General features: G+C 41.2%; 6 protein-coding genes and 1 non-coding gene across 9 annotated transcripts in view; 3 read left to right on the top strand and 4 right to left on the bottom strand.

The window, feature by feature from the left end:
* Positions 1-39: 39 nt before the first annotated feature.
* On the top strand, positions 40-908 carry LOC104826039 (ethylene-responsive transcription factor 9). The gene has a single exon (XM_010558545.2). The coding sequence runs from the start codon at positions 113-115 to the stop codon at positions 674-676; it is 564 nt and encodes a 187-aa protein (XP_010556847.1). The 5' UTR covers positions 40-112; the 3' UTR covers positions 677-908.
* Positions 909-913: 5 nt separating this feature from the next.
* Positions 914-3,472, bottom strand: LOC104826037. The gene is made up of 2 exons (XM_010558542.1): positions 3,108-3,472; positions 914-2,601 (listed from the first exon to the last, which is right to left on the bottom strand). The coding sequence occupies exons 1-2, from the start codon at positions 3,303-3,305 to the stop codon at positions 2,413-2,415; spliced, it is 387 nt and encodes a 128-aa protein (XP_010556844.1). The 5' UTR covers positions 3,306-3,472; the 3' UTR covers positions 914-2,412.
* Positions 3,473-3,688: 216 nt separating this feature from the next.
* LOC104826038 (phospholipid-transporting ATPase 2) lies at positions 3,689-11,720 on the top strand. Of its 2 annotated transcripts, XM_010558543.2 has the most exons (26): positions 3,689-3,855; positions 3,973-4,054; positions 4,593-4,798; positions 5,052-5,265; positions 5,354-5,470; positions 5,549-5,641; positions 5,728-5,902; positions 6,031-6,197; positions 6,331-6,435; positions 6,628-6,725; positions 6,820-6,962; positions 7,099-7,195; positions 7,360-7,469; positions 7,559-7,723; positions 7,824-7,978; positions 8,117-8,197; positions 8,294-8,414; positions 8,518-8,624; positions 8,835-8,966; positions 9,097-9,250; positions 9,540-9,657; positions 9,744-9,917; positions 10,061-10,112; positions 10,324-10,451; positions 10,643-10,793; positions 11,014-11,720. In XM_010558543.2, the coding sequence occupies exons 3-26, from the start codon at positions 4,674-4,676 to the stop codon at positions 11,347-11,349; spliced, it is 3,318 nt and encodes a 1,105-aa protein (XP_010556845.1). In that variant the 5' UTR covers positions 3,689-3,855; positions 3,973-4,054; positions 4,593-4,673; the 3' UTR covers positions 11,350-11,720. The 2 variants fall into 2 exon arrangements, with proteins under 2 accessions (XP_010556845.1, XP_010556846.1); XM_010558544.2 differs by lacking the exon at positions 3,973-4,054.
* An 850-nt stretch (positions 11,721-12,570) lies between these two features.
* On the bottom strand, positions 12,571-14,249 carry LOC104826036 (zinc finger CCCH domain-containing protein 2). Its single transcript, XM_010558541.1, has one exon. It carries the CDS (start codon positions 14,113-14,115, stop codon positions 12,916-12,918), a length of 1,200 nt encoding a protein of 399 aa, XP_010556843.1. The 5' UTR covers positions 14,116-14,249; the 3' UTR covers positions 12,571-12,915.
* A 1,536-nt stretch (positions 14,250-15,785) lies between these two features.
* LOC104826035 (RNA polymerase II subunit 5-mediating protein homolog) lies at positions 15,786-19,200 on the top strand. 2 transcript variants are annotated; one of them, XM_010558540.2, is made up of 10 exons: positions 15,786-16,652; positions 16,757-16,816; positions 17,192-17,359; positions 17,459-17,884; positions 17,960-18,061; positions 18,146-18,179; positions 18,313-18,434; positions 18,593-18,634; positions 18,759-18,824; positions 18,944-19,200. In XM_010558540.2, exons 1-10 carry the CDS (start codon positions 16,449-16,451, stop codon positions 19,001-19,003), a joined length of 1,284 nt encoding a protein of 427 aa, XP_010556842.1. In that variant the 5' UTR covers positions 15,786-16,448; the 3' UTR covers positions 19,004-19,200. The 2 variants fall into 2 exon arrangements, with proteins under 2 accessions (XP_010556842.1, XP_010556841.1); XM_010558539.2 differs by having other exon boundaries at positions 15,788-16,652; positions 18,310-18,434.
* A 346-nt stretch (positions 19,201-19,546) lies between these two features.
* On the bottom strand, positions 19,547-19,618 carry TRNAK-UUU. Its single transcript has one exon. It is a non-coding gene; the product is annotated as a tRNA-Lys (tRNA).
* Positions 19,619-20,343: 725 nt separating this feature from the next.
* The window catches only part of LOC104826034 (probable serine/threonine-protein kinase At1g54610), a 3,724-nt gene continuing 2,744 nt past the window's right edge, over positions 20,344-21,323 (bottom strand). The window contains exons 8-9 of the mRNA XM_010558538.1: positions 21,003-21,321; positions 20,344-20,908 (exon numbers count right to left, since the gene is read on the bottom strand). Coding sequence (XP_010556840.1) covers positions 20,759-20,908; positions 21,003-21,321 — 469 coding nt within the window. The 3' untranslated portion in view covers positions 20,344-20,758. The remainder of the gene's footprint in view (positions 20,909-21,002; positions 21,322-21,323) is intronic.

Genomic DNA, 21,323 nt, shown 5'->3' with positions numbered 1-21,323 from the left:
AAACGCCCTCCGCACATAATTATCTCATGTTCCCCCCCCCCACAAACATCCCTTCTATATAAGTAACCCACCATTTTCCTTCGTACACACCGTTTTCATTGTCTCTGTTGAGATGGCCCGTAAATCGGAGAACGGCAGTCACTCCGTCGCCGCCGGCGGAGGGAAGGCGAGAGAGGTGCATTACAGGGGAGTGAGGAAGAGACCGTGGGGGAGATACGCGGCGGAGATACGTGACCCTGGGAAGAAGACACGTGTCTGGCTCGGCCCCTTCGACCCCGCCGAGGACGCCGCCATGGCATACGATGCAGCCGCTCGCGAGTTCCGTGGCTCCAAGGCCAAGACCAACTTCCCTCTTCCTACCTCCGGCTCCGGCGACCTTGGACCTCCCGCCGCCCCCCGAAGGCGGTTCCCGTTCCCGTGTCACCAGCAGCACCGTCAGCTCGCCGGCGTGATTCCTCAGGCGGCTGGTTTTTTCATGGATCCGGGTCGGGCTGCGGCGTTGAGGGCGGAGCTGGCCCGGGTTTATCCGATCCGGTTCGACCCGGTTGAGGTCGGACTCGGTTTAGGGCTCCGAGTTGCCGTGGAGAGCGAACCGGAGTGTTCGGCCGTCGTGGACTGTAAGCCGGGGAAGGAGTTGAACCTTGACCTTAACCTAGCTCCTCCTGTTGACGTTTAACTCTAATAGTATTTAGCCCTATATATTTTTTTGTTTAAACTTTACCGGAAAATAACCTTTTTTTGAAATTTCCGTCTAGAGATCTGCTGCTAGGTTTAGATATGTAGAAAATGGAAAGAACAAAAAAAAGAAAAAAGGACGAATTTTGAGAAAACCCTTTTTTTATAGTTTTATCTATGGATTGTAATTATGTTATGCAGAGATATAGATCTTATCTGTTTCTGCTATTTTTTGCACTGATTTTTAGTTGCCAGATTCTCTTATCTGTCCGTTGGATAAATTTCAATTAAATTAAGCCCATGAATGTAATGTCAAACCATGTGCGTGACCTCATTTTACGTGTGATTTCCTTTGCCGACAAGACTAATGTTCAATCTATTGTTTTTGGTAATTAACAAACATCTAATGACCCTATTCGAGTTAGGGCAGGAGCAAAGTGATATCCACGTTACGTAGCTTTGAAAATATGTCAAATATAATATTCTGCCACACGTTTCCCTATTGGTTTCTAAAGAAATACTAGCTGAAAATTATTTTTTGCCTCGATAAAAATGTCAACATTTGTTATTATAAAGTTAATTTAAAACGAATGTAATTGACTGTATTGTAACATTTTTGTGTATGCGCGTAAATATAAAAATAAAATAAAAGGGTAGGCGCGTAATAAGGGGACCTACGGAGTTTGGAGTTGACGGGGAACACGTCGGCGGTCTGGTGGGCGGCACGTGTACTTTCGCCTTCCACAAGGCGCGTCTTCTGTCTTTAAATATCCTTTTTGAATTGATGGGAATATATTCATTCACCAATATTAAATCATTACTCAATCCAAAACTTTCTTTTTAATCCAAATCAGTGTAAACACACATATGTTTCTAATTTTAATCTGTAACCGGTGGTTATATTCTCTTGAGTGGATATTTGAAATTATCTTACATAAACATTTTATAATAATCTCACAAATACATACATATATATATGGAGCGGTGGAATTCAAATGTGGTTAGGGCCGGTAGCCGCTTTCAGTGGGGTCCGCAGTCTGTCGGCGGAATCTGCGGAGTGGATTTTGGGTTTCAGTCATCCACTCACGCGCCTCTCTCACGTGAGACTCACCGCCCCATTGCCCCGCACGTGTCTCACGCGCATTACGTACGGACATCCTTGTCACGATGTTTTGCCGCGTGTCGATGTAGCACGAGCGTCTTCCGTGTTCTTTGAATCTCGCCGCCACGGTGTTTTTTTTTTTTAAAAAAACTTTTTGACGAAGCTCCTCTTTTTATTGGATTCTTTTGTTTGATAGTGGGGTCCAGTTATCCAATTTTCCAGATTTCATATCCGACACGTGTGACGGGAACTATGATCCACCGCTCGTGTTGTGGGCGTGAGACTGGATTCTGGGCCACATCTTTCGGCCCATTTGTACCTTGTTGAATAGAAATAGATTACCAAGCATAATTACATATTATATAAGACTATGTCAAGCTTCATAACCTCTTTGAGAAAATGTAAAACTCGGTCAGGAATCAGTAGGGAAGTATCGTCAGGTATGGTTATGATGATTCATCCAAACAAAGATGACAAACGAAAATATAAAAAAACATTGACGAATGTGAAAATTTTGAAGACGGAATTAGAATCAGTCAAGCCTGGGTAATATATATATATATATATGTATGTATGTATGTATTCGCACAAAGAGAATTAGAAGCGGCTGTGTACATACATGCACATCACTTGGGTCAGGGCAGCTTCGGCCCGGCGGAGCGACCGGCCGGTTTAGGATTATGCTTAGTGAACCAGGTAGTGTACAAGAACTGCTTGTGAGGGCCGACATGGTTGCAAATGAGCCTCAGCTTCTGTCTCTCCCTCATCCACCGTAGTATTATCTTCATGTGACGCTTACTCGTCAGCCCTCTCAACCCAACTTCCTGTCCAGCAAGACGTGAACGAATCTCCATAGTAAGATTCAAGACGAGATTAGATAAGTATGGTATCGATGAAAAACGCCCTCCTCACATAATTATCTCATGTTTTGTGTTTTCGAGAACCTGCAAGTTCCACCCTTTTTGATAATCTTATTATGGTATCTGTGTTCTCCTTCTGCGTTCAAATACAAAATGATAACCATTTAGGCCTCGGTATAGCAATTTTTTCTCCTTGGATCCGGAAAGAATCCTCTGGTGCTCCAACCGAATCTTACTATGATCCAGTTGAATTCGAAAACATTAGACCCAAACCCGATGTCCAATCCGGGCAACAACTATTCAAATGCTGTTCCAGTCCTCTGTTTTGCCCAGTTGCTAACAACCATTCCAGCAATCAAATTCTCTCCAAAAAACTGCAACCCTGTAATCACTCCTACTGACCAACGACAACACAACCAAAAACGAAAAACCTCCGGTAAACTGGAAGAAGGGTTTGCAAAAGTCCGTACCTTGACACGGTCCCAGGTTTCAGAGATGGTGAGAGGGCCATGCTCCTTCAGAATATCGAAGATCACTCGGGTGATCGTCTGGGTTTGCTCCGGCGGCGTCTTCAGCTCGATCGGCTTCATCTTCGGTTTCGGTTTCGTCGCGAAATGCCTTGTTACCATCCCAAATACATTGCAGTCGCTAACGTTCCAACGCGCCATTCTCCAGTTTTCGCCGGAACCAAAGAAATTTGAAAATCGACGAAACGGGAAAAAGCAGAAGCCTTTTGCCTCAGCTAAGCATTTAATCGAACACCTTCGCTGCACGACCAACTCGGAGGGGAGGCCACACAGAAATAGTGAAGGTTATAATCGTAAATGTCTAGAAATCTAGAAACCTGAGGAATTATTTGAATACGTACCTAAAAAATGCCACGTGGATTTTCAGTAACCTAAGCCCAATAACGGCCCAAGTTCTGCTTTTTCGCAACGTTTCCATCTCTGGAAGACAGGTCTAATGTAGTTTTCGATGCGGAAAAACAGCGAACAGTCCCTCTCGGATTAACAAAAACGGAAAAAGCTTTCTTCATTTTCTCCCGTGGGGCCGATTTCCACACAAGTCAAAAAACGCGCCGCCGCAGGAGATCACTACCTCCTCCCGTCTGACGAACAGAGCAGAAGAAGGCAAGAAGGTCGGCAAGATCGTCCCCGGGGAGGAATCGAGCTTGGCATTTGATCGGGGAGGAATCGAGCTTGGCATTTGATCGGGGAGGTGAGAAATTGATCCTTCTCATTTGTGATCTATGTCTGAATCGGAATGTCGAATCCTGTTTTGCCAGATGAAATTATCTGACTTAGATATGCTTATCGAGATTTTTTTTTGGTAAAGGTGCTTATCGAGATTTTCGTCTCATCTCAACGGAACAATTCTGTCAGAATTAAGCTATTTCGTGATGGATCTGTGGCGTTTGGTACGATTCGATTCAATTTGATTTGGAAATGTTTAGTCGTTGTTGTTTTTGCTTCTTGAGGATCGGGTTTCGGGTCATCTAATATTGTGCAGTGACATAGCAGCTTGGTTTTAGCGGATAGATTGAACCATGAACTGCAATTGTAATAACGAATCATACTGACTCATCTGGTTATGTGATGCATATAACTGTTGTTGCTTTGATGGTTCCGTAGTGGTCCTAGGTTAAGGAACTGACTCTTGCCTGAGGTTTTCTCTGTGCGTGTGTTCTTTTCAGAAGTTTAGACTCTCATTCTGAACTTCCTGTCCGCAGCATTTCTTCTAATGCACATCCTAAACCTAAAGGACACTTGTCTTGGGGCCTTAACTGGGATGAATTATGCCTTTTCTGGTTTATATGCAACAATTATGTGCTGGTTTCATCTGAATAAGATTTGATTCAGATCATAGTATCTTCCTGCATTTTAAGTTTTAAACCCTATTGGTTGATTCAAACTTCTCCTTTGGTCTTTGTATGTTTGTTTGGTCTGCTTTTGCAGGTTATCGATTCCAAACCATAGTTAGTCTACCCAAGTTTGAGAATGAACATTTAGAGAAGTCTTTGCTTCCCGGCAAAAACGATGAAGCGCTTCGTCTATATTAATGATGATGAAGCTTCAAAAGAGCTTTACTGTGACAACCGTATATCTAACAGAAAGTATACTCTTTGGAACTTTCTTCCAAAGAACTTATGGGAGCAATTCAGGTATCATTCATTTGATGTATGGTGATTTCATTGTTCTTAACTTCCTGCAAAGCTACCAAGGCTCGTAGCCTAGTGGTTAGGGTTCTTGTTCACTTCCTTCCAAATATCATGTGTTCAAACCCTACCTTCGGGGTAGTGGGTGTGTGACAGTGAATACCTTTGCCAAAAAAAAGTTGCAGCAAAGTTTCTCAGGGAAGATATTTTTCTTCTCTCTCTCTGCTTGGCATACTCTAATCAAGTTTTCTTTTTTCAGCCGGTTTATGAACCAATATTTCTTGTTGATAGCATGCCTTCAGCTATGGTCCCTTATCACTCCTGTAAATCCGGCCAGTACATGGGGTCCTCTAATTTTCATATTTGCTGTCTCTGCCTCCAAAGAAGCTTGGGATGATTACAATAGGTATCTCTCTGATAAGAAAGCAAACGAGAAAGAAGTTTGGGTTGTTAGACGAGGCGTCAAGAAACATGTATGAATTACTTCTGCCAGATATGTTCTCTGTTACATAATCTTTGTGTATTTTTTATGTTAACTTACTGATTACTATTACACATCAGATCCAGGCACAGGATATTCAGGTGGGTAATATCGTATGGCTGCGTGAGAATGATGAAGTCCCCTGTGATCTAGTTTTGCTTGGCACTTCTGATTCTCAAGGTGTTTGCTATGTGGAGGTAAATTTTCTCAATCACTTTCAGATGTGAAGGAAGCAATTCTCAATTCTAAAAGAAAAAGTGAAATCTGTCTTGCAGACTGCTGCTTTAGATGGTGAAACTGATCTGAAGACAAGAATCATACCTTCAGCTTGCACGGGAATTGATTTAGAATTGTTACACAAAATCAAAGTAATACCTCTTGTGGCCTATGTTAAATATTTTCTGGGGGTTTTCCTGCCAGTGGATTTGAAGTTCACCAACCTCATTTTTCTCAGGGTGTGATTGAATGTCCTAAACCGGATAAGGATATTCGAAGGTTTGATGCAAACGTGCGGTTGTTCCCGCCATTCATTGACAATGATGTCTGCCCCCTAACCATTAAAAATACCCTACTTCAGTCCTGTTACTTGAGAAATACGGAGTGGGCTTGTGGAGTGGCTATCTATACAGGTACTTGCTTCAAGAAATGTCTTGGATGGATTTAATTAACTGTTAATTATGCGTTCTCAAAGTTCCTGCCAGCCATATGATCGGCGTCATCTGAATGGATAATTTGGTGTTTTTCCTCTTAATGAAAGGCAACGAAACTAAGCTTGGAATGAGTAGGGGTATACCTGAGCCAAAGCTTACTGCTGTGGATGCAATGATTGACAAATTGACTGGAGCAATATTCGTGTTCCAAATCGTGGTTGTTATGGTCCTAGGTGTAGCTGGGAATGTATGGAAAGACACAGAAGCAAGAAAGGTTTAATTTCTGCCTCAGAACTTTTGATGTGATGCTGCCATGCTGCACAGATTCTTAAATTTTTGTGTCCATTTTCCTTGTTCTTGTATATTTGGTCCATTTCTGAGATATGAACTTGGTTTGGCTTTTGCAGCAATGGTATGTGCGTTATCCAGAGGAAGCTCCGTGGTATGAACTGTTGGTTATTCCACTGCGGTTTGAGCTTCTATGCTCCATCATGATACCCATCTCTATTAAGGCGAGTAATAAAATTCATCACTTCTTTTTGGGAATTTGTAGCAGCCTCACTAGCTTTAAACTGGGAAAACTAATACCTTAGAGATTTTTTGTCACGGAGAAAGGATATTGGGTTTTCCATTCTTGAATTAATGCTATCTATGTAATCATTGCATGTCCGTTTCGGTTAAGCTGGTATTATTCCATACTGCAGGTTTCTCTGGATCTTGTAAAGGGTCTATATGCAAAGTTTATTGATTGGGATGAGGAAATGATGGATCAAGATACCGGTACACCATCCCATGCAGCAAAGTAAGTAAATAACTGAGGCAGATTTCTTGAATTCATCTGCTTTGAACATGCAAATTTCATACTTGTTATTTTATCATGTGTTTATGTGTGGCAGCACAGCAATAAGCGAGGATCTTGGGCAAGTCGAGTACATTCTGACGGACAAAACCGGAACCCTTACAGACAACAGAATGATTTTTAGAAGATGTTGTATCAGTGGCATATTTTACGGAAATGAGAATGGAGATGCTTTGAAAGGTTTCAAAATTTATTTCTCTGTTTCTTTTATGTCCACTGAATCTATGTACCATATTAATTTTACTATATTTGTTCATAACTGAGTAAACGTCAACGGAATAGGCATTTCGTTAATTCTATTAATCCAAATGGACAGATAGACAATTGCTTAATGCTGTTGCCAGTGGAGCTCCTGATGTCACCCGGTTTCTTACAGTTATGGCCATTTGCAATACAGTAATACCTGTGCAGAGGTATATTCGACATTTCTTGAAAACAAATTCCAGTTCTATAGTATCTGTTTTTGTCAGTCAAACATCTGAAAAAAATCTCCTTAGTTCCTAGTTGAGCTGGGCATTTACTCCTTTCTTCTGCAAAGTTCCATTTCTTTATGACTTATTTGGCTTCCACTCTATAGCAAAGCTGGAGATATTCTATACAAGGCTCAGTCTCAGGATGAGGATGCTCTTGTAAATGCTGCTGCGAAGTTGCATATGGTCTTTGTCAGCAAGAATGCCAATCAGCTTGGTAAAAACTCGTTCTCTTTTGGTCTTTGTGGAAGTAAGTACCAAAAAAATAAAGCTGATTTGCTGTTAACTCCTCTTGAATGGGTGCAGAGATCAGGTTTAATGGTTTGATACTTCGTTATGAGGTTCTAGAAACTCTTGAATTTACTTCGGACAGGAAAAGAATGTCAGTTGTGGTGAAAGATTGCCAAACTGGGAAAATTATTCTTTTGTCAAAAGGGGCAGATGAAGCAATTCTTCCCTACGCATGTGCTGGTGAGTAAAACGAACTCTTATGTGTACTTAGAGGGAAAAAGGATCGGTAGACTCGGTACCAAAGTGATCAGAGTTGATGACCAGTATTTGCATGTCTTAGGTCAGCAAACTCGAACAATTGGGGAAGCTGTAGAACAATATGCTCAGCTGGGTCTTCGAACATTGTGCTTGGCTTGGCGGGAACTGAAAGAAGATGAATATGTTGAGTGGTCTGTGATGTTTAAAGAGGCTAATAGTGTTCTGGTTGATAGAGAGGTAATTTGAACAATCTTCTGTCTTGTGTTTTTGTTTTCTTTATTGCAACTATCAAATGTTATTATTTTTCATGTCAACCCTAATTGAGTAATTGATGCACTTGGTGTTCTCCAACTGATGCTTTCTCTTGTGTCACAGTGGAGAGTTGCTGAGGTATGTCAAAGGTTAGAATATGATCTTCAAGTTCTGGGTGTCACTGCAATAGAAGATCGCTTACAGGTGAATATGTAAATGTTCAGGCAGAGAATGTAATGGTAATATATATTACACCATTCTCTGGAGAGGAACTTCATATGTTTTTCTTGAATTGAGTAGGATGGTGTACCAGAAACAATCGAGACGCTTAGAAAAGCAGGGATAAACTTTTGGATGCTGACAGGAGATAAGCAGAATACAGCCATACAGATTGCTCTGTCGTGCAATTTTATCTCCCCAGGTACCTTTCCATAATTTCTCTCTTTTTTTCATTGTTATTTGCATTAGAAATGTTCGGATAAAGCTACTTATCACGATTTTCCACTGTTATCATGTTATATCAGAACCGAAAGGTCAGCTTCTGTTGATTGATGGTAAAACTGAAGAAGAAGTTTGTCGAAGTTTAGAAAGGGTTCTGCTTACGATGAGAATTACAACTTCAGAACCTAAGGTACTGCATTAAATTCCATCAGTATGACTGCACTCTTCTCTCTCTCTCCCTCTTCCCATGCGGGACTGCATCTCTGCTGCTTCCTTATGTAATACTGGAGTGGCCTACCTTTGAGATTATCTATGGCTTTATTTGTTTTAAAGAGTCGAGATTTTACTTGTTTCAACATCAAAACCGAAAGGCATATAACTTCATCATCCTTTTCTTAAGGACGTTGCATTTGTCATCGACGGATGGGCTCTAGAAATTGCACTGAAGTACCATCGCAAGGATTTTGTTGAATTAGCTATACTTTCGAGGACAGCTATCTGTTGTCGTGTCACGCCTTCACAAAAAGCACAGGTTTTTCTCCCAACTTGGTGCTGTTATTTCTCTTTGTAAATCCTTTAATATTTTATACTTTCTTTACCAGCTGCTCTTATAGGCTTATCCTTTCTGATGTTTGCTTTTAATTTGTTGCTTTCCTTGACAGCTAGTTGAAATCTTAAAATCATGCGACTATCGAACACTTGCAATTGGTGATGGTGGGAATGATGTGAGAATGATACAGCAAGCTGACATTGGGGTCGGCATCAGCGGAAGAGAGGGATTGCAGGCAGCTAGAGCTGCAGATTATAGCATCGGAAGTAAGAGTTCTCGTAATATACTATGTCATTTTTTTTACTATAAAACAAGTATATTACTTTTATATTTTTGCCTTTACCACGAACTACTTACTGGGTGCTTTAATTTTGTCCAACATATTGCATTACCGGAGCCCGACCTTTTAACTCCTGCCATCCCACTTGATAATATGATTTTAGTCTTTGTTGAGGGAAATAAACCAAAAGAGTGATTCTACTAATTGTGAGGCACAATCACATTGTTTTTGTCAGTCAGAACTAATTCCATTGGATCTTGATGGACTGATTGCAGGATTCAGGTTTCTGAAGAGACTGATTCTTGTTCATGGGCGGTATTCATATAACCGGACAGCATTTTTGTCACAGTATTCCTTTTACAAATCTTTGTTGATATGCTTCATCCAGATTTTGTAAGTTTCTCATCTCTTCCTCAGTTTCACTCTCGATAACTACTAGTATGCAATTCTCGGAGATATTGACAACAGAACATATACAGCTTTTCATTCATTTCCGGCGTTTCTGGAACCAGTCTTTTCAACTCTGTTAGCTTGATGGCTTACAACGTCTTCTACACTAGTATTCCCGTCCTTGTCAGTGTTCTTGACAAAGATCTTAGTGAGGCAACAGTAATGCAGCACCCTCAAATTTTGTTCTACTGCCAAGCTGGAAGGTATGCCACCTTCCCTTGATTATTCTCTCTAAATATGCTTTTTATCGATTTGATCGTCTGTTTAGTCGTGAAACCAAACAATGCTACCAGCTCAAGCGATCAACTGCATATTTTCTAATTCTTTCTTTTCCCCTACAATTTAGGCTCCTTAATCCAAGCACGTTTGCGGGTTGGTTTGGCCGATCTCTATTTCATGTGAGTACTGCAATCTCATATATACTCTTGGTGCATCTTCTTCATTAAAAAATCAGGTTTTCGAGATCAAATATCTAGATATACCCATTAGTATTGTCCCAACTGGTCCAGACAGCTTATTGATTCTCTTGATGAATATTTTTTTCCTCGGATATCTCTAGGTTTTTAGTTCGTCTTCCTTGCATAAATCTCAATCGGACTTTGTCTACAGGCAATCGTTGTATTTGCAATCAGCATTCATGCATATGCCTATGAGAAAAGTGAAATGGAGGAGCTTGGAATGGTGGCTCTCTCTGGATGTATATGGTTGCAGGCCTTTGTCGTGGCTCTAGAGACCAAGTACGTTTTCTTGCTCTGCAGATATGCAAAGCTATAGATAATAAACTTGCACAACCACAAGCATGGAGCATGCATGTGAAAGTTGACTAGACATGCATGCCGGATTACACATCTGCTTTACATACCAGAGATCCACCAAATCTCTTCTGAAATCTTTGCTTACGTTTATTTTCCTGATCATTCAAATGCAGTTCCTTTACGGTGTTGCAACACATGGCAATTTGGGGAAATCTGGTTGTTTTCTATGGAATCAACTGGCTCTTCAGTGCCATACCATCATCCGGGATGTACACCATCATGTTCCGCCTCTGTTCTCAGCCTTCTTACTGGATAACGATGTTCGTAAGTATCTATTTACCATCTTCCATCTTCGTGTAAGTCTGCATGAGCTATCCAGGAAAAAAAAAGCTGATTATAAATCTGAGTCGATTTAAGAGCTTTAGATAAAGACCGCTTTAGGGTAGATTCCAAGAAGAAGATCCCATATTTAGATAAGAAACAATATAGACGTTTTACCGATATGAAAATTTCGATTTTTACACCATTTGTTCCTCTTGTTCAGCTTATAGTTGGAGCAGGCATGGGCCCGATTCTAGCATTGAAGTACTTCCGGTACACATACAGACCGAGCAAGATCAATATACTCCAGCAAGCTGAACGGATGGGCGGGCCGATAATGACGCTCGGGAACATTGAACCCCAGCAACGGTCTATAGAGAAGGAGGTCTCGCCATTATCCATCGCTCTGCCGAAGAACAGAAACCCGGTTTACGAGCCTCTGTTATCAGATTCACCAAATGCAACGAGACGTTCATTTGGTCCCGGAACTCCGCTCGAGTTTTTTCAGTCCCAGTCCAGATCATCTTCCAGCTACTCGAGAAACTGCAAAGACAACTAAAAAGAGTATAATTTCCGCCGGTAGGTTGTTGCTGCAAGTGTGAAATTTCCATTACTCGGTTTATATCAGACTACGTCCATTTGGCTCTGAAAACCCATCTGGGTTCTCCCATTCCCACAGCTTGGCTTCCTCCAGGAAGCTGCAACCACAAGTAAGATCTATGGCTTCCCCAGTAAATTATGTCAACCTCGGTTTCTTTTTTTTTTTTTTTGGTTGGTTCTGTTAGGGTATGAAAACGTCGATCATTTCAATGAGAAGCATACATTAATTGGATCTGCATGAGGGGAACAAGGATATTTGCTTCCATATAGTGTATTAAGAGTTAGAATGTCATGACTTTCGGATCAATTTTCAGACATGTTATAGCTCCATATTGTTCGGAAACGCGAGTGGCTGCGTTCTGGTCGAGTTTGCCGTTTGAGTTGATCCCGGATAACCGAACAACAACCATTTGTAATGAAACCAAAGTGGAGTGGACACTTCACATGACGAAAAAGACCATGCAAATTATGCATAGACACGTCGTGAGACGTAAAAGTGTGTTTAGACCCACGCACATACATACACACAGAGACAAACACATGAGAAAGAGAGAAATGGAATGATTCCTGTCATGGAGGACCAGGAAGATGGGGGAGAGTGCATGAACCAGAATTATTATAAAAGGGGGGATGGCAAGATTCCATTCCATGGACCAGAATGATATTTTATTAATTTGAAGTTCCTTCACTTAAAAGAGCATGTATGGGGCTATGGACCCCCTCTGTCATAATGCCCGATGTTATGACACTTCCACATATAATACAATCATATATACATATATGCATGGAGGTGAATAGGTGGCCGTTGGATATGTAAATATCTATTTTGAGTTTTTATCAATGAAAAGTATGTTACGAAGTCGAACGGAGGAGAATGGAAATAAAGAGCCGTGGGTCATGCGGCCCACGTGATACCGCCACACCCCGACACGATGTTTGTATTATCACTGTTTAATGATTTAAAATTTAGAGAAATTTAAAACACATCCCTTACGGGCACAGCTGTCTTCGGATGAGTACGTCCTAGGAAACAATTTATTTCCCACCATAATCGGATATATACATATATATATATATATATATATATATCGGTATGAACTGATTAAACACGTGGATTAATGTTAAGTGTTGTTTATGAACGCATTCATATATAGTAAACACCATATTTTAACAAGACACGAAGAGCTTTAATTATAATTAAAAAAAACATTGCATGCATCGGAGTTTCCATCCAGAGATTACAAGTTCCAACAGATCAAATCCCTCCCCTCTTAACGAAGAGAGTTATTAACAAACCAAAAGACATTAAAAAAAAAGACATATTACAGACCCTTAATTAGCATATATTATAGTAATGAACAATCCCTTAAGATAAAAATCTCCAAAACGAATCCCAATAGAGCAACGGCCCTCGCTTCATCTTCTTCAGCATTATACGCACCGTTTTGCCCTGTTCAAGACGCTGTCCAACCCTAATTTACACATATCCCGGAGAATCTCCACCGTCCATCTCTCGTCATCATCTTCATGTCAAAAGATCGTTCACCCACCCGAGGTCGGGAACACCGCAACCGTCTTCAAAAGCCGCCGACGCCGCCATGGGGCGGTCCCTTAATCCGCCGTGAGGTGAGGAATCATCGGAGAATAAGTTCGCCGGCTTTGGACTGTTGAGGAAACTTGGTGAAGAAGGCGAAAAAGCAAACTGCAAATGACTTTGTTGTTGTTGCTGGATATCTCTCTCTCCTCCGAAACCGACGTCAAGCCACGGGACACGGTGGTTGGTCGTCCCGGCGGATATCAAAGCCGATGAAGTGGCCACCGGAGTTGTGACCGGCGATGACGAACCCGCCAGAACTTCGGCGAGGGTCATGGAATCCAAAGAACTCATCAGCTCGCTCAAAACATCCTTGTATGCTGCAGAACCGAGCTGGCTCCTCAGCCGTGACAGCACGGCGGTTTTTTTCGCCGGAGACAACGGTGGAGATACCGACGGTGACCGTGTGAGATGCGACAAACCTAGAAGAGGGCTCGTCGGAGACCCCACGCCGTGGTGGCAGAACAAGCAGCACCGATTCTTTCCGCCGCTCAAAACCGACGCTGGCGACAAAGACACCGCCGACGTCATCGACGCGTCGCCGCAGCTTCCGGCGGAGACATCCTCCGGCGGCAAAACCCTAAGCTGACGTGGTGAGTGAGCAAAGAAACAAACCTTCCTCTTACAGTGCTTACCGTCCTTACAAGCCTCCGTACGGTAACGCGAGGGATGAAGCCAACACTCGAAAACGCCATGAGCGAAGCTGCAGTCGTCTCCACGGCTGCAATCGCCGCCACGGCGATACTCCGGGCAAACCTCACCGGAATAACTATACCTGCGGGGGTCCCTGCGGCGAGCTTTTTCGCCGGGATGAGCGAAGGGGCAGTCGGTCCAGTCGTGGCTCCGGCTACGGGTGCAACGCCGGATCTTGAACTCGTACATGCGGAAATGATCGGCGGCGTAGGGATCGTCGGAGTCGGAGTCGTAACAGTACTCTCTGGAATCGTTGTCGCTGTGGGAATCGTGGTCGGTGGTCGGAATCTTGTTGGTCTTGTTCCAGTTGAGTTTGTGCTCGCGTCCAGGACTGGCGGCGGCGGTTTTGGCGGACAAGAGGAGCTTTCTCGGAGGGATCTCCACTGTCGGCCTCCTGACATGGCCTGACCTGTGTTGCTCCGTACAGATTGCCTCCATTTCTTTCCACTGTATGTATATATTAATCTCTACGAACAGAATGAAACTCGGGAAAAAAAAAAAAGAGGGTTAGGGTTTTAGATGGGTTTGGTTCAGAAGAGAGAGGTTGCAATGAAGAAGTGAAAGATGGTGATGAGAGAGGAGATATATATATATGCAGGATAATATATATACATATAGATACGCATATGTATAGGAGGGAGAAAGGGACAAATGTGGGGAAGAGGAGGATGGAGGGGGGCCGAGGGTCGTGGCGAAATAACATAAGAGAGGGTCATGCATTGCAGCAGGAGGTGTCGATCTCTCCTTCCCCTTCCCTCACATGTGTTCCCTTCTCTTTTTATTTCCATTATCTTATTCTTATACATGTATGTATTTATTTCGTATTTTAATAAAATAAATGTGCAATGCTAATAACAAATTTAGATCTATAAAATGAAATATTACGTCATTTTGTAGTTTTCTGTTTTGGAGGCTTTTGATTGAGTTAGAGTCGGTCTTCTGCAAACTAGATTCTTTAAGGTTTTCATGCCCTAATGACTTCAGATTTTCGAATTTAGTGATAATTAAATAATAAGCTGTAGTCGCATAAATATTTACATATTATTTAATTTCTGTATGGTATAATATGATTGATGATAGTTCTATATGGCCTTTTGCAGAGAATCTTAATTATGTGGATACAATGAATCGTAAATTAAAATAAAAAGACCCAAAGTCGCAACACAGAAAACCATGCAACGAGATAAATACAAAAGATTTGCATTATCATAAATTAAATAATAATCCATGCATCATGATTTATATCCTTCTATATATATACATATATATCTTATATGTTGTACATGTGTCGCGTCGTGGATTGGTGGCGTGGCTCGGATGGAAACAAATACGTTTTGGATTTTGCTCAGTTTACGATTACTTTTATTTTTTATAACTTGTATGCCCACAGTTTTGTTTCCTGACAATATCACATTTTCAGTTGTATTACGTGAAATTAATTACTGAAATATAATCAAATAAACATGGTAAAAAAAAAGAGCCTACATACAGATTGGTAAATTGTCGAATAAAAAACAGTAAGTACCACGAAAAACGGTAAATATAGTTTGTTGATGTTTACCAAAAAATAAAATAAAATATAGTTTGTAGGTTTACCATAAAGCGACAAAATAAATAGATATGTAGGTAGAATTAGAAACCACCACTTGGTGTTGAGTTCAATGCGTACGGTACGAACCATACAGTACAATGTTTTGGACCGAGATTTCAATTTTTGGGCTAAATACCCATCCGTACGTACGTCACTGACTCGTCACGTTCAACGTTCAACCTTCAAAGCTGGACGTCTTGTTTGATAATCAAATTTAAAACCTAGTGGTACGTTATAGGAATCTTACTTACCAATAGATTAGAATCTTGGAGCGTAATTCAATTTGAGAATAATATAGAGAATTATCATATATATATATATATATATATGTACGGAAGGAATATTTCTTAGAGTTCTTGATTGTGGTTCAACGATCATCTATGATTTATTAGTGGAGTTTACTTAAAAGTGGTAGACGGAAACGACGCCGTTTTCATACATTAAGGGAAAATAAGACGACGCCGTTTAGGTTGATCCTCTGAACTGGACGAAGAGGAACCCTAACCCCATCGGATCTTTTCAGATTCTCCTCTTCGTCTTCTTCTTCCTACTGTCTCTATCTTCGTTTCGTGAGATGGAATCTGCGGCTTCGGTGGAGGATCCGAGCGGCGGCGCCGTTATCGACGAGAAGTATGAATTCTCGACGCCGAGGTGGTTCGATTTCGCGAACGGGGAAACGGACTGGTGCTTGTTTTGGGTTAGGTTATTTTTCCCCTTTATTTGATCCAATCAAGTTATAATTCTTTGAATAAAAATTTAAATTTAATTATAATTGTTATTTTCTCTTTAATTAACCGCGTCCGAAAGGGTAACATAAGGGATTCCCAATGTATAAAAAAAAAAAACAGTGATCGATCGTCCATGTGACTTAAAAAATAATAGCAGTATCCTTAATTCGTGAAAAAAAGGGTGTTTGAACCCTGAATTGGTTTCGTGCATATTAAAATCATAACGAACAGTTTCGGATATAAGCAATTTAGGCTATTCTTTATTCGTATATTACATTACATGGGGATCACATCATGTGATCAAACCCGACCCGTAATCCAACTGAATTATGCTCCATGGGTCGGCCCGTTTTCGGCCCAATGGTTCTTTAATGTTCACCGGTCGTTATATAAATTCGCGTCCCTCTCCGGATTTATACTGTTTCCGCTTTTGCTAAAACCCTCGCCCGGAAATGGAAGCGCCGGCGAAGGGGACGGTGACGCCGTTGGCGTCTATGTTTCCGGAGGATGAGGCGAGGAAGGCCGCGAAGCGAGTGGAGGAGAAAATCGGAGAGAAGCAGAACGAGATGAATCGTCTCGATCAATTTGGTGTCGATAACGCTAATCTCATCAACCTCGTCAAGAAGCTTCCTGACCAGCTCAATCACGATGTAATGGTGAGTTGTCATGTATCCATGGGCGATAGAATATGTTCCTTCTTCGCTTTGGTCTAAATTGTGATTTTTTTTTATGTCCTATTTTTTTTTTTGCTTTAAGATAGGTTCCGTTCGGGAAGCTGGCGTTTTTTCCAGGTCGATTGATTCACACCAATGAGTTCATGGTAGGTCTTTACGATAGTTTTTGTTTTTTTCTTTAGATTCTTTGGGGAGATCGTGTTTCTCTTAGTTCGTTTTATAGCTAGCTGGTTCTTCGAATTCTTGGTTGAAGTTTGGGTTCATAGTTATCTATTATTTTCTGTCTGGTTTTCCGGGAATTCTCAGATGATGTCTCGTTCTTGTTGCAAGAATTAGAGTTCCTTGTTATTGCTCTTCTTTTCCTAGTTGAATTTTGCAGAAAAAACAAATATTCTTAACAGGTTATATACTTTCTCACGGGTTGTCCTTGATAATCTTTTCCTATGGGATTTTGGGTTTAGGAGGATTGCAGGTTGCTTTGAACTCATTTGAAGGCTTTAATTTATGTCACTTAAACCCAGGTGCTGTTGGGCGAGAATTACTACGCTGAGAGAACATCAAAACAAACCGTCGATGTTTTGAAGAGAAGAGACAAGACTCTGAAGTCTCAACTTAACTCGCTTAAAGCTGAGATCGAGGATCTTCAAACAGAGGCTTCATTCTTCGCAAGAACTGCTTCAGAAGCGGCGGTAATTTGTTATGTATATCTTCAGAAGATTGAGTATTTTGCATTTTATTCATCTGAATTGTCGTTTTTGTCACCCGTGTTTGTGTTACAATTGTTATAGGAAGGTCTTGTCGAGATTAGAGAAGAGTATGTGGAGGAAAGCTCTTCTGGAACTGTGACCGAATCAGAAAAAGAAGAACCCCATGGGTTTCCCGAAAGAGAAAATGTTAAAGACGAAGTTAAAGACGATGAATATGAGCGAATTCTTGCCAGGTTAGACCAACTTGAAATGGAAGAACTGAAGGGAGAAAACGAGGATGATAGAGATGAAGAACATGATTCCGACACAGAAAGTGCGGAGTACTATGAGAATAATGTTGAGGTAGGATTTGTAGCTGAAACAAATAGCAGCAGGGTTGAATATGGGGAATCCGGTTCACAATTTGTCGGGCAGAGTGATCGTGATGTTGGGGAACGAGAGAGATCTGTACCGGATAAGAAGAGTTCAGGTCATAACTTCCTCAATCGGGAGCCGAGATATTCAGAGGTACTTTCAGTAAAATTTCAAATCTGGGACTATGTGTATGGTTGATAGATTTCTTATCGATTTACTCTAACACAGTCATTGAGATCATTTGGTATTGGACCAAGAGGCGAAGACGCTGCTATTGGAATGTTAGCGGAGAAACATCAAGGTCACAATGATTTGGATGAGCGGATGAATGTAAGAGACCTTTCTGTGTGATATTCTCTGTGTCATCAGTATTTTATAGCTCTGTCTCAGATTTCTTGTGATTTCAAATGGCAGAGTACAGGACTAACAACACAATATTTCTGCAAAGGTTAGCCCGATTAGGCATTTCGTAATTAGTCAAGTCGGCCTTATCATTTACTGCATAGATATTAGAAATTTAATAATGTAGGCATAAGGAACCCCTCTGTGGCAAATTTTTCTTTTTTACATATGACCAGAAGATAAATCAAGTGGTGGAATTCATCCGCAAAATGTATTTGGAACATCGACAAACGAAGTGATGGAACCTACAGTTTCAAGAGGAAAGGATGGAACCAGTGTTGTAGGTCCACAGAGGAACGAGGTAACATGGGACTTGCACAATAAGCCCTCACCAGTGAATGTTCCTATGTTTGCATCTGAAATCTAGTTGATATTTGGCCTTCTATAATGCTCAGTGTTTAGATCGGTGTAGTCCTCTGCTACAGAACTCAACCTTTGGCTTTGTTTCTTTTGATGCAGTCACTTGTTCAGAAACCGAAGCCTGAATTCGATAGTCACAAGGTACATTTCATTGTTCTTTTTCCGGTTCCAGCGTAGAGCCATATGGGTACACTTGACTCGGGCAAGTGGAGTATTGTCATACGATTTGACTAAGCTCGATAATCTCTGTTTTGAACTCCCGCAGGCTTTCACGGGATCGATCATAGAGCATGCCCGTGATCTGGAAACAGAGAGACAGAGCCAAGTTCAGGTAAATACTTGCACCGATCCATTTGGACACAAAAGGCAGTTGTGTCTCTGCGATGCAGAAACGTAGTTGAAGTTCTTATGACCGGGTTCTATCTCTGTGTGCTTTTTTAACGGTGACAGTCGTCGAGGGGTTCCCAGCCATCAAAGCCTGTTTCAAGATTCAAGGCGCAGAGAAGGTAATAATGCCCTGATCGTTGCCCATTTGCGTATGTTGTTGTGCCGTATGGATTTTTGGCATTTTACGTGGAATGTTGTTGTTACTCGTTGATGCTACAAGCACATGCATGTACTTTACTTATTTTGTGATGGATCGTCTTTCCGGGGGACATTACTTCAGGTCTATCCAAATGACATTGAAGACACACTAAGTTAAATCATATAGGTGAATGTATACTTTGATATATATATATATATATATAATATTAATTAATTGCGTTATGTACAAATGAATAGATCTTGTTTGAAGATTTCTAGAAGAAGCTCTGCCAGAAAAATATTGTATAGCTTGTGTAATAAGGTTAAGTTTTGTCCAACAGCTGACGTTATAAATGTAAAGTGATGAATATGAATAATGACGGCATGGTTGTCGGTTTAATAATATTGTGTTGTTTTGTCCATCGGTGATTGGGCCATACAATCACTTCCCTTCATGGGCTTTATCGACTTATTTGGGCTAACGGCCTTCCAAGTAAGGAATCTGTATAAACAAAAAATAAATAAAGTCGCCGTCTGTGGGGATCGAACCCACGACCACGTGGTTAAAAGCCACGCGCTCTACCGCTGAGCTAAGACGGCTACCTGAATTAAAACATTTTACCTTGAATAATGTAGCACTTGTTTCCAAACGGGCTCAATTGCGTTTATTGAGCCGGGCCGGGTTTACAATATAGTCCTAACAGGCTTTTTAGTTTGAGTTTGGCGATCCATCCAGAGATTAGGGTTTCTTGTCAATATTCTGTATATATAGCTTCGGTGTGTGTATCTCCATCTTCACAGAAGGAGCACTGTCCTCGTCTCTCGTCCTTTTCGTCGTAATTTTTGAGCTTCTCGCTTTCTTTTGTTTTTCGTGAGACATGGTGGAATGTGATGAGAGAAGTAGATGGGTGAGGGATCAACCGATTCCAGTGATCAGAATCAATCTCATCTTCGCTACGTTCTTTCTGATTCTTCATACCCATTCACTGTTGTCCATCAAGTTCGTGTTTTTTTTTTCTGTCGCGATACAATTCTAGATTTCATCCCTTGTGCGGTGTTCGTGGAAGATATCATCGTTGGAGGGATATGATGAAATTCAGAAAAATCTTAGGACACCTTCTGACACAGTACAAAGTTGCTGTGAATGAGAAAGATTTCGAATTCTGATTCTCCACATGATATCTCTCTTCTCTCTCAACCGTCAGAAGTTTTGGTTCTTCCTTCTGAATACTCAAATTCTCTGGGTGAAGTGTTCGTTTCTGTGGCTTAAACTTTAGCTAATTCCGTAGTGAAGATTAAATTGAATTTAGAAGGCTAATTTGTGCAAAATAAATGCGTTTATTTTTATTAAATCGACCAAATCAAAACCTAGTACAAATTGTAAGGGAGAGACACAGATGTATATATACACACACAACTCGATTAAGTTGTCAAGCTTCAAGAGGTCATCATGGTTGACTCTTGGGGAATACAAACAATCTTGCCCATGTACTGAAACAAAACTCAGCTGACCTTGCGCCTGTGTGTGTATATATATATATCTTCATCTTGTGTAAAGGAAAGAAATCTGTATTTACAGAAAGACCAAACTCCATTATCACACTATCTAAATGCAACATTTGTATATGTGTATATATATTGCAGAGTATCTCTCTGAGTCCAGTGAATCATCAATCAGATTCCTCCTGGACTCATTCCAATCAAGAAAGCAGAGGGAGAGATTACAGAGTCACGGTTCATTTATAAGCCGGTTTTGCCATGCAGCGTTTTACGTGACAGCCTGGCGAATTCCTGGAGCTGACGGTCATGCTCTTCCAGCATCTGATCCACTTTGTTTGGCTGAGCCAACAATGGACCAGACATGTACATCTTGTAGTCGTTAGTATCGTACTGCTCAAACACAACACAACACAACGCCATTAAAACCAATGGAAAATTTGTCTGCCCGACAATGGAGATGGGATAATCAAGATTTGCTTTATACCTCGTTTTGCGATTTTATTTGTTTCTCCATCGAATCGGATCTGTAGTATGGTTTCCGATCACCTCTTTGTTGGTTTACGATGGGTCGTTCTTGTCCACCTTCGTTACCGCCGTCCGGCCTTGTGGATGCTAAAGCGTGTTCTTTCACGTACATTGACCGGCCGAAATTCCTGTTGTTCATCAAAGGACCAGAGTAGAACACTCTTCCTTCCGTGTTACCACCGTTCACTGTCATGTCCTTTGCGTCCTGCCTTTGTTTGTCTGAATAATCCGGGTAGCGTGAAGCCTTGGCCTCCTTAAATGAGTTGAAAATGTCATTCCT

This window comes from Tarenaya hassleriana, unplaced genomic scaffold (assembly GCF_000463585.1).
Source record: "Tarenaya hassleriana unplaced genomic scaffold, ASM46358v1 Cleome5, whole genome shotgun sequence".
Classification (NCBI taxonomy): domain Eukaryota; kingdom Viridiplantae; phylum Streptophyta; class Magnoliopsida; order Brassicales; family Cleomaceae; genus Tarenaya; species Tarenaya hassleriana.
The sequence above is the reverse complement of the archived record's forward strand: the minus strand, read 5'-3'. Positions and strand labels throughout refer to the sequence as shown.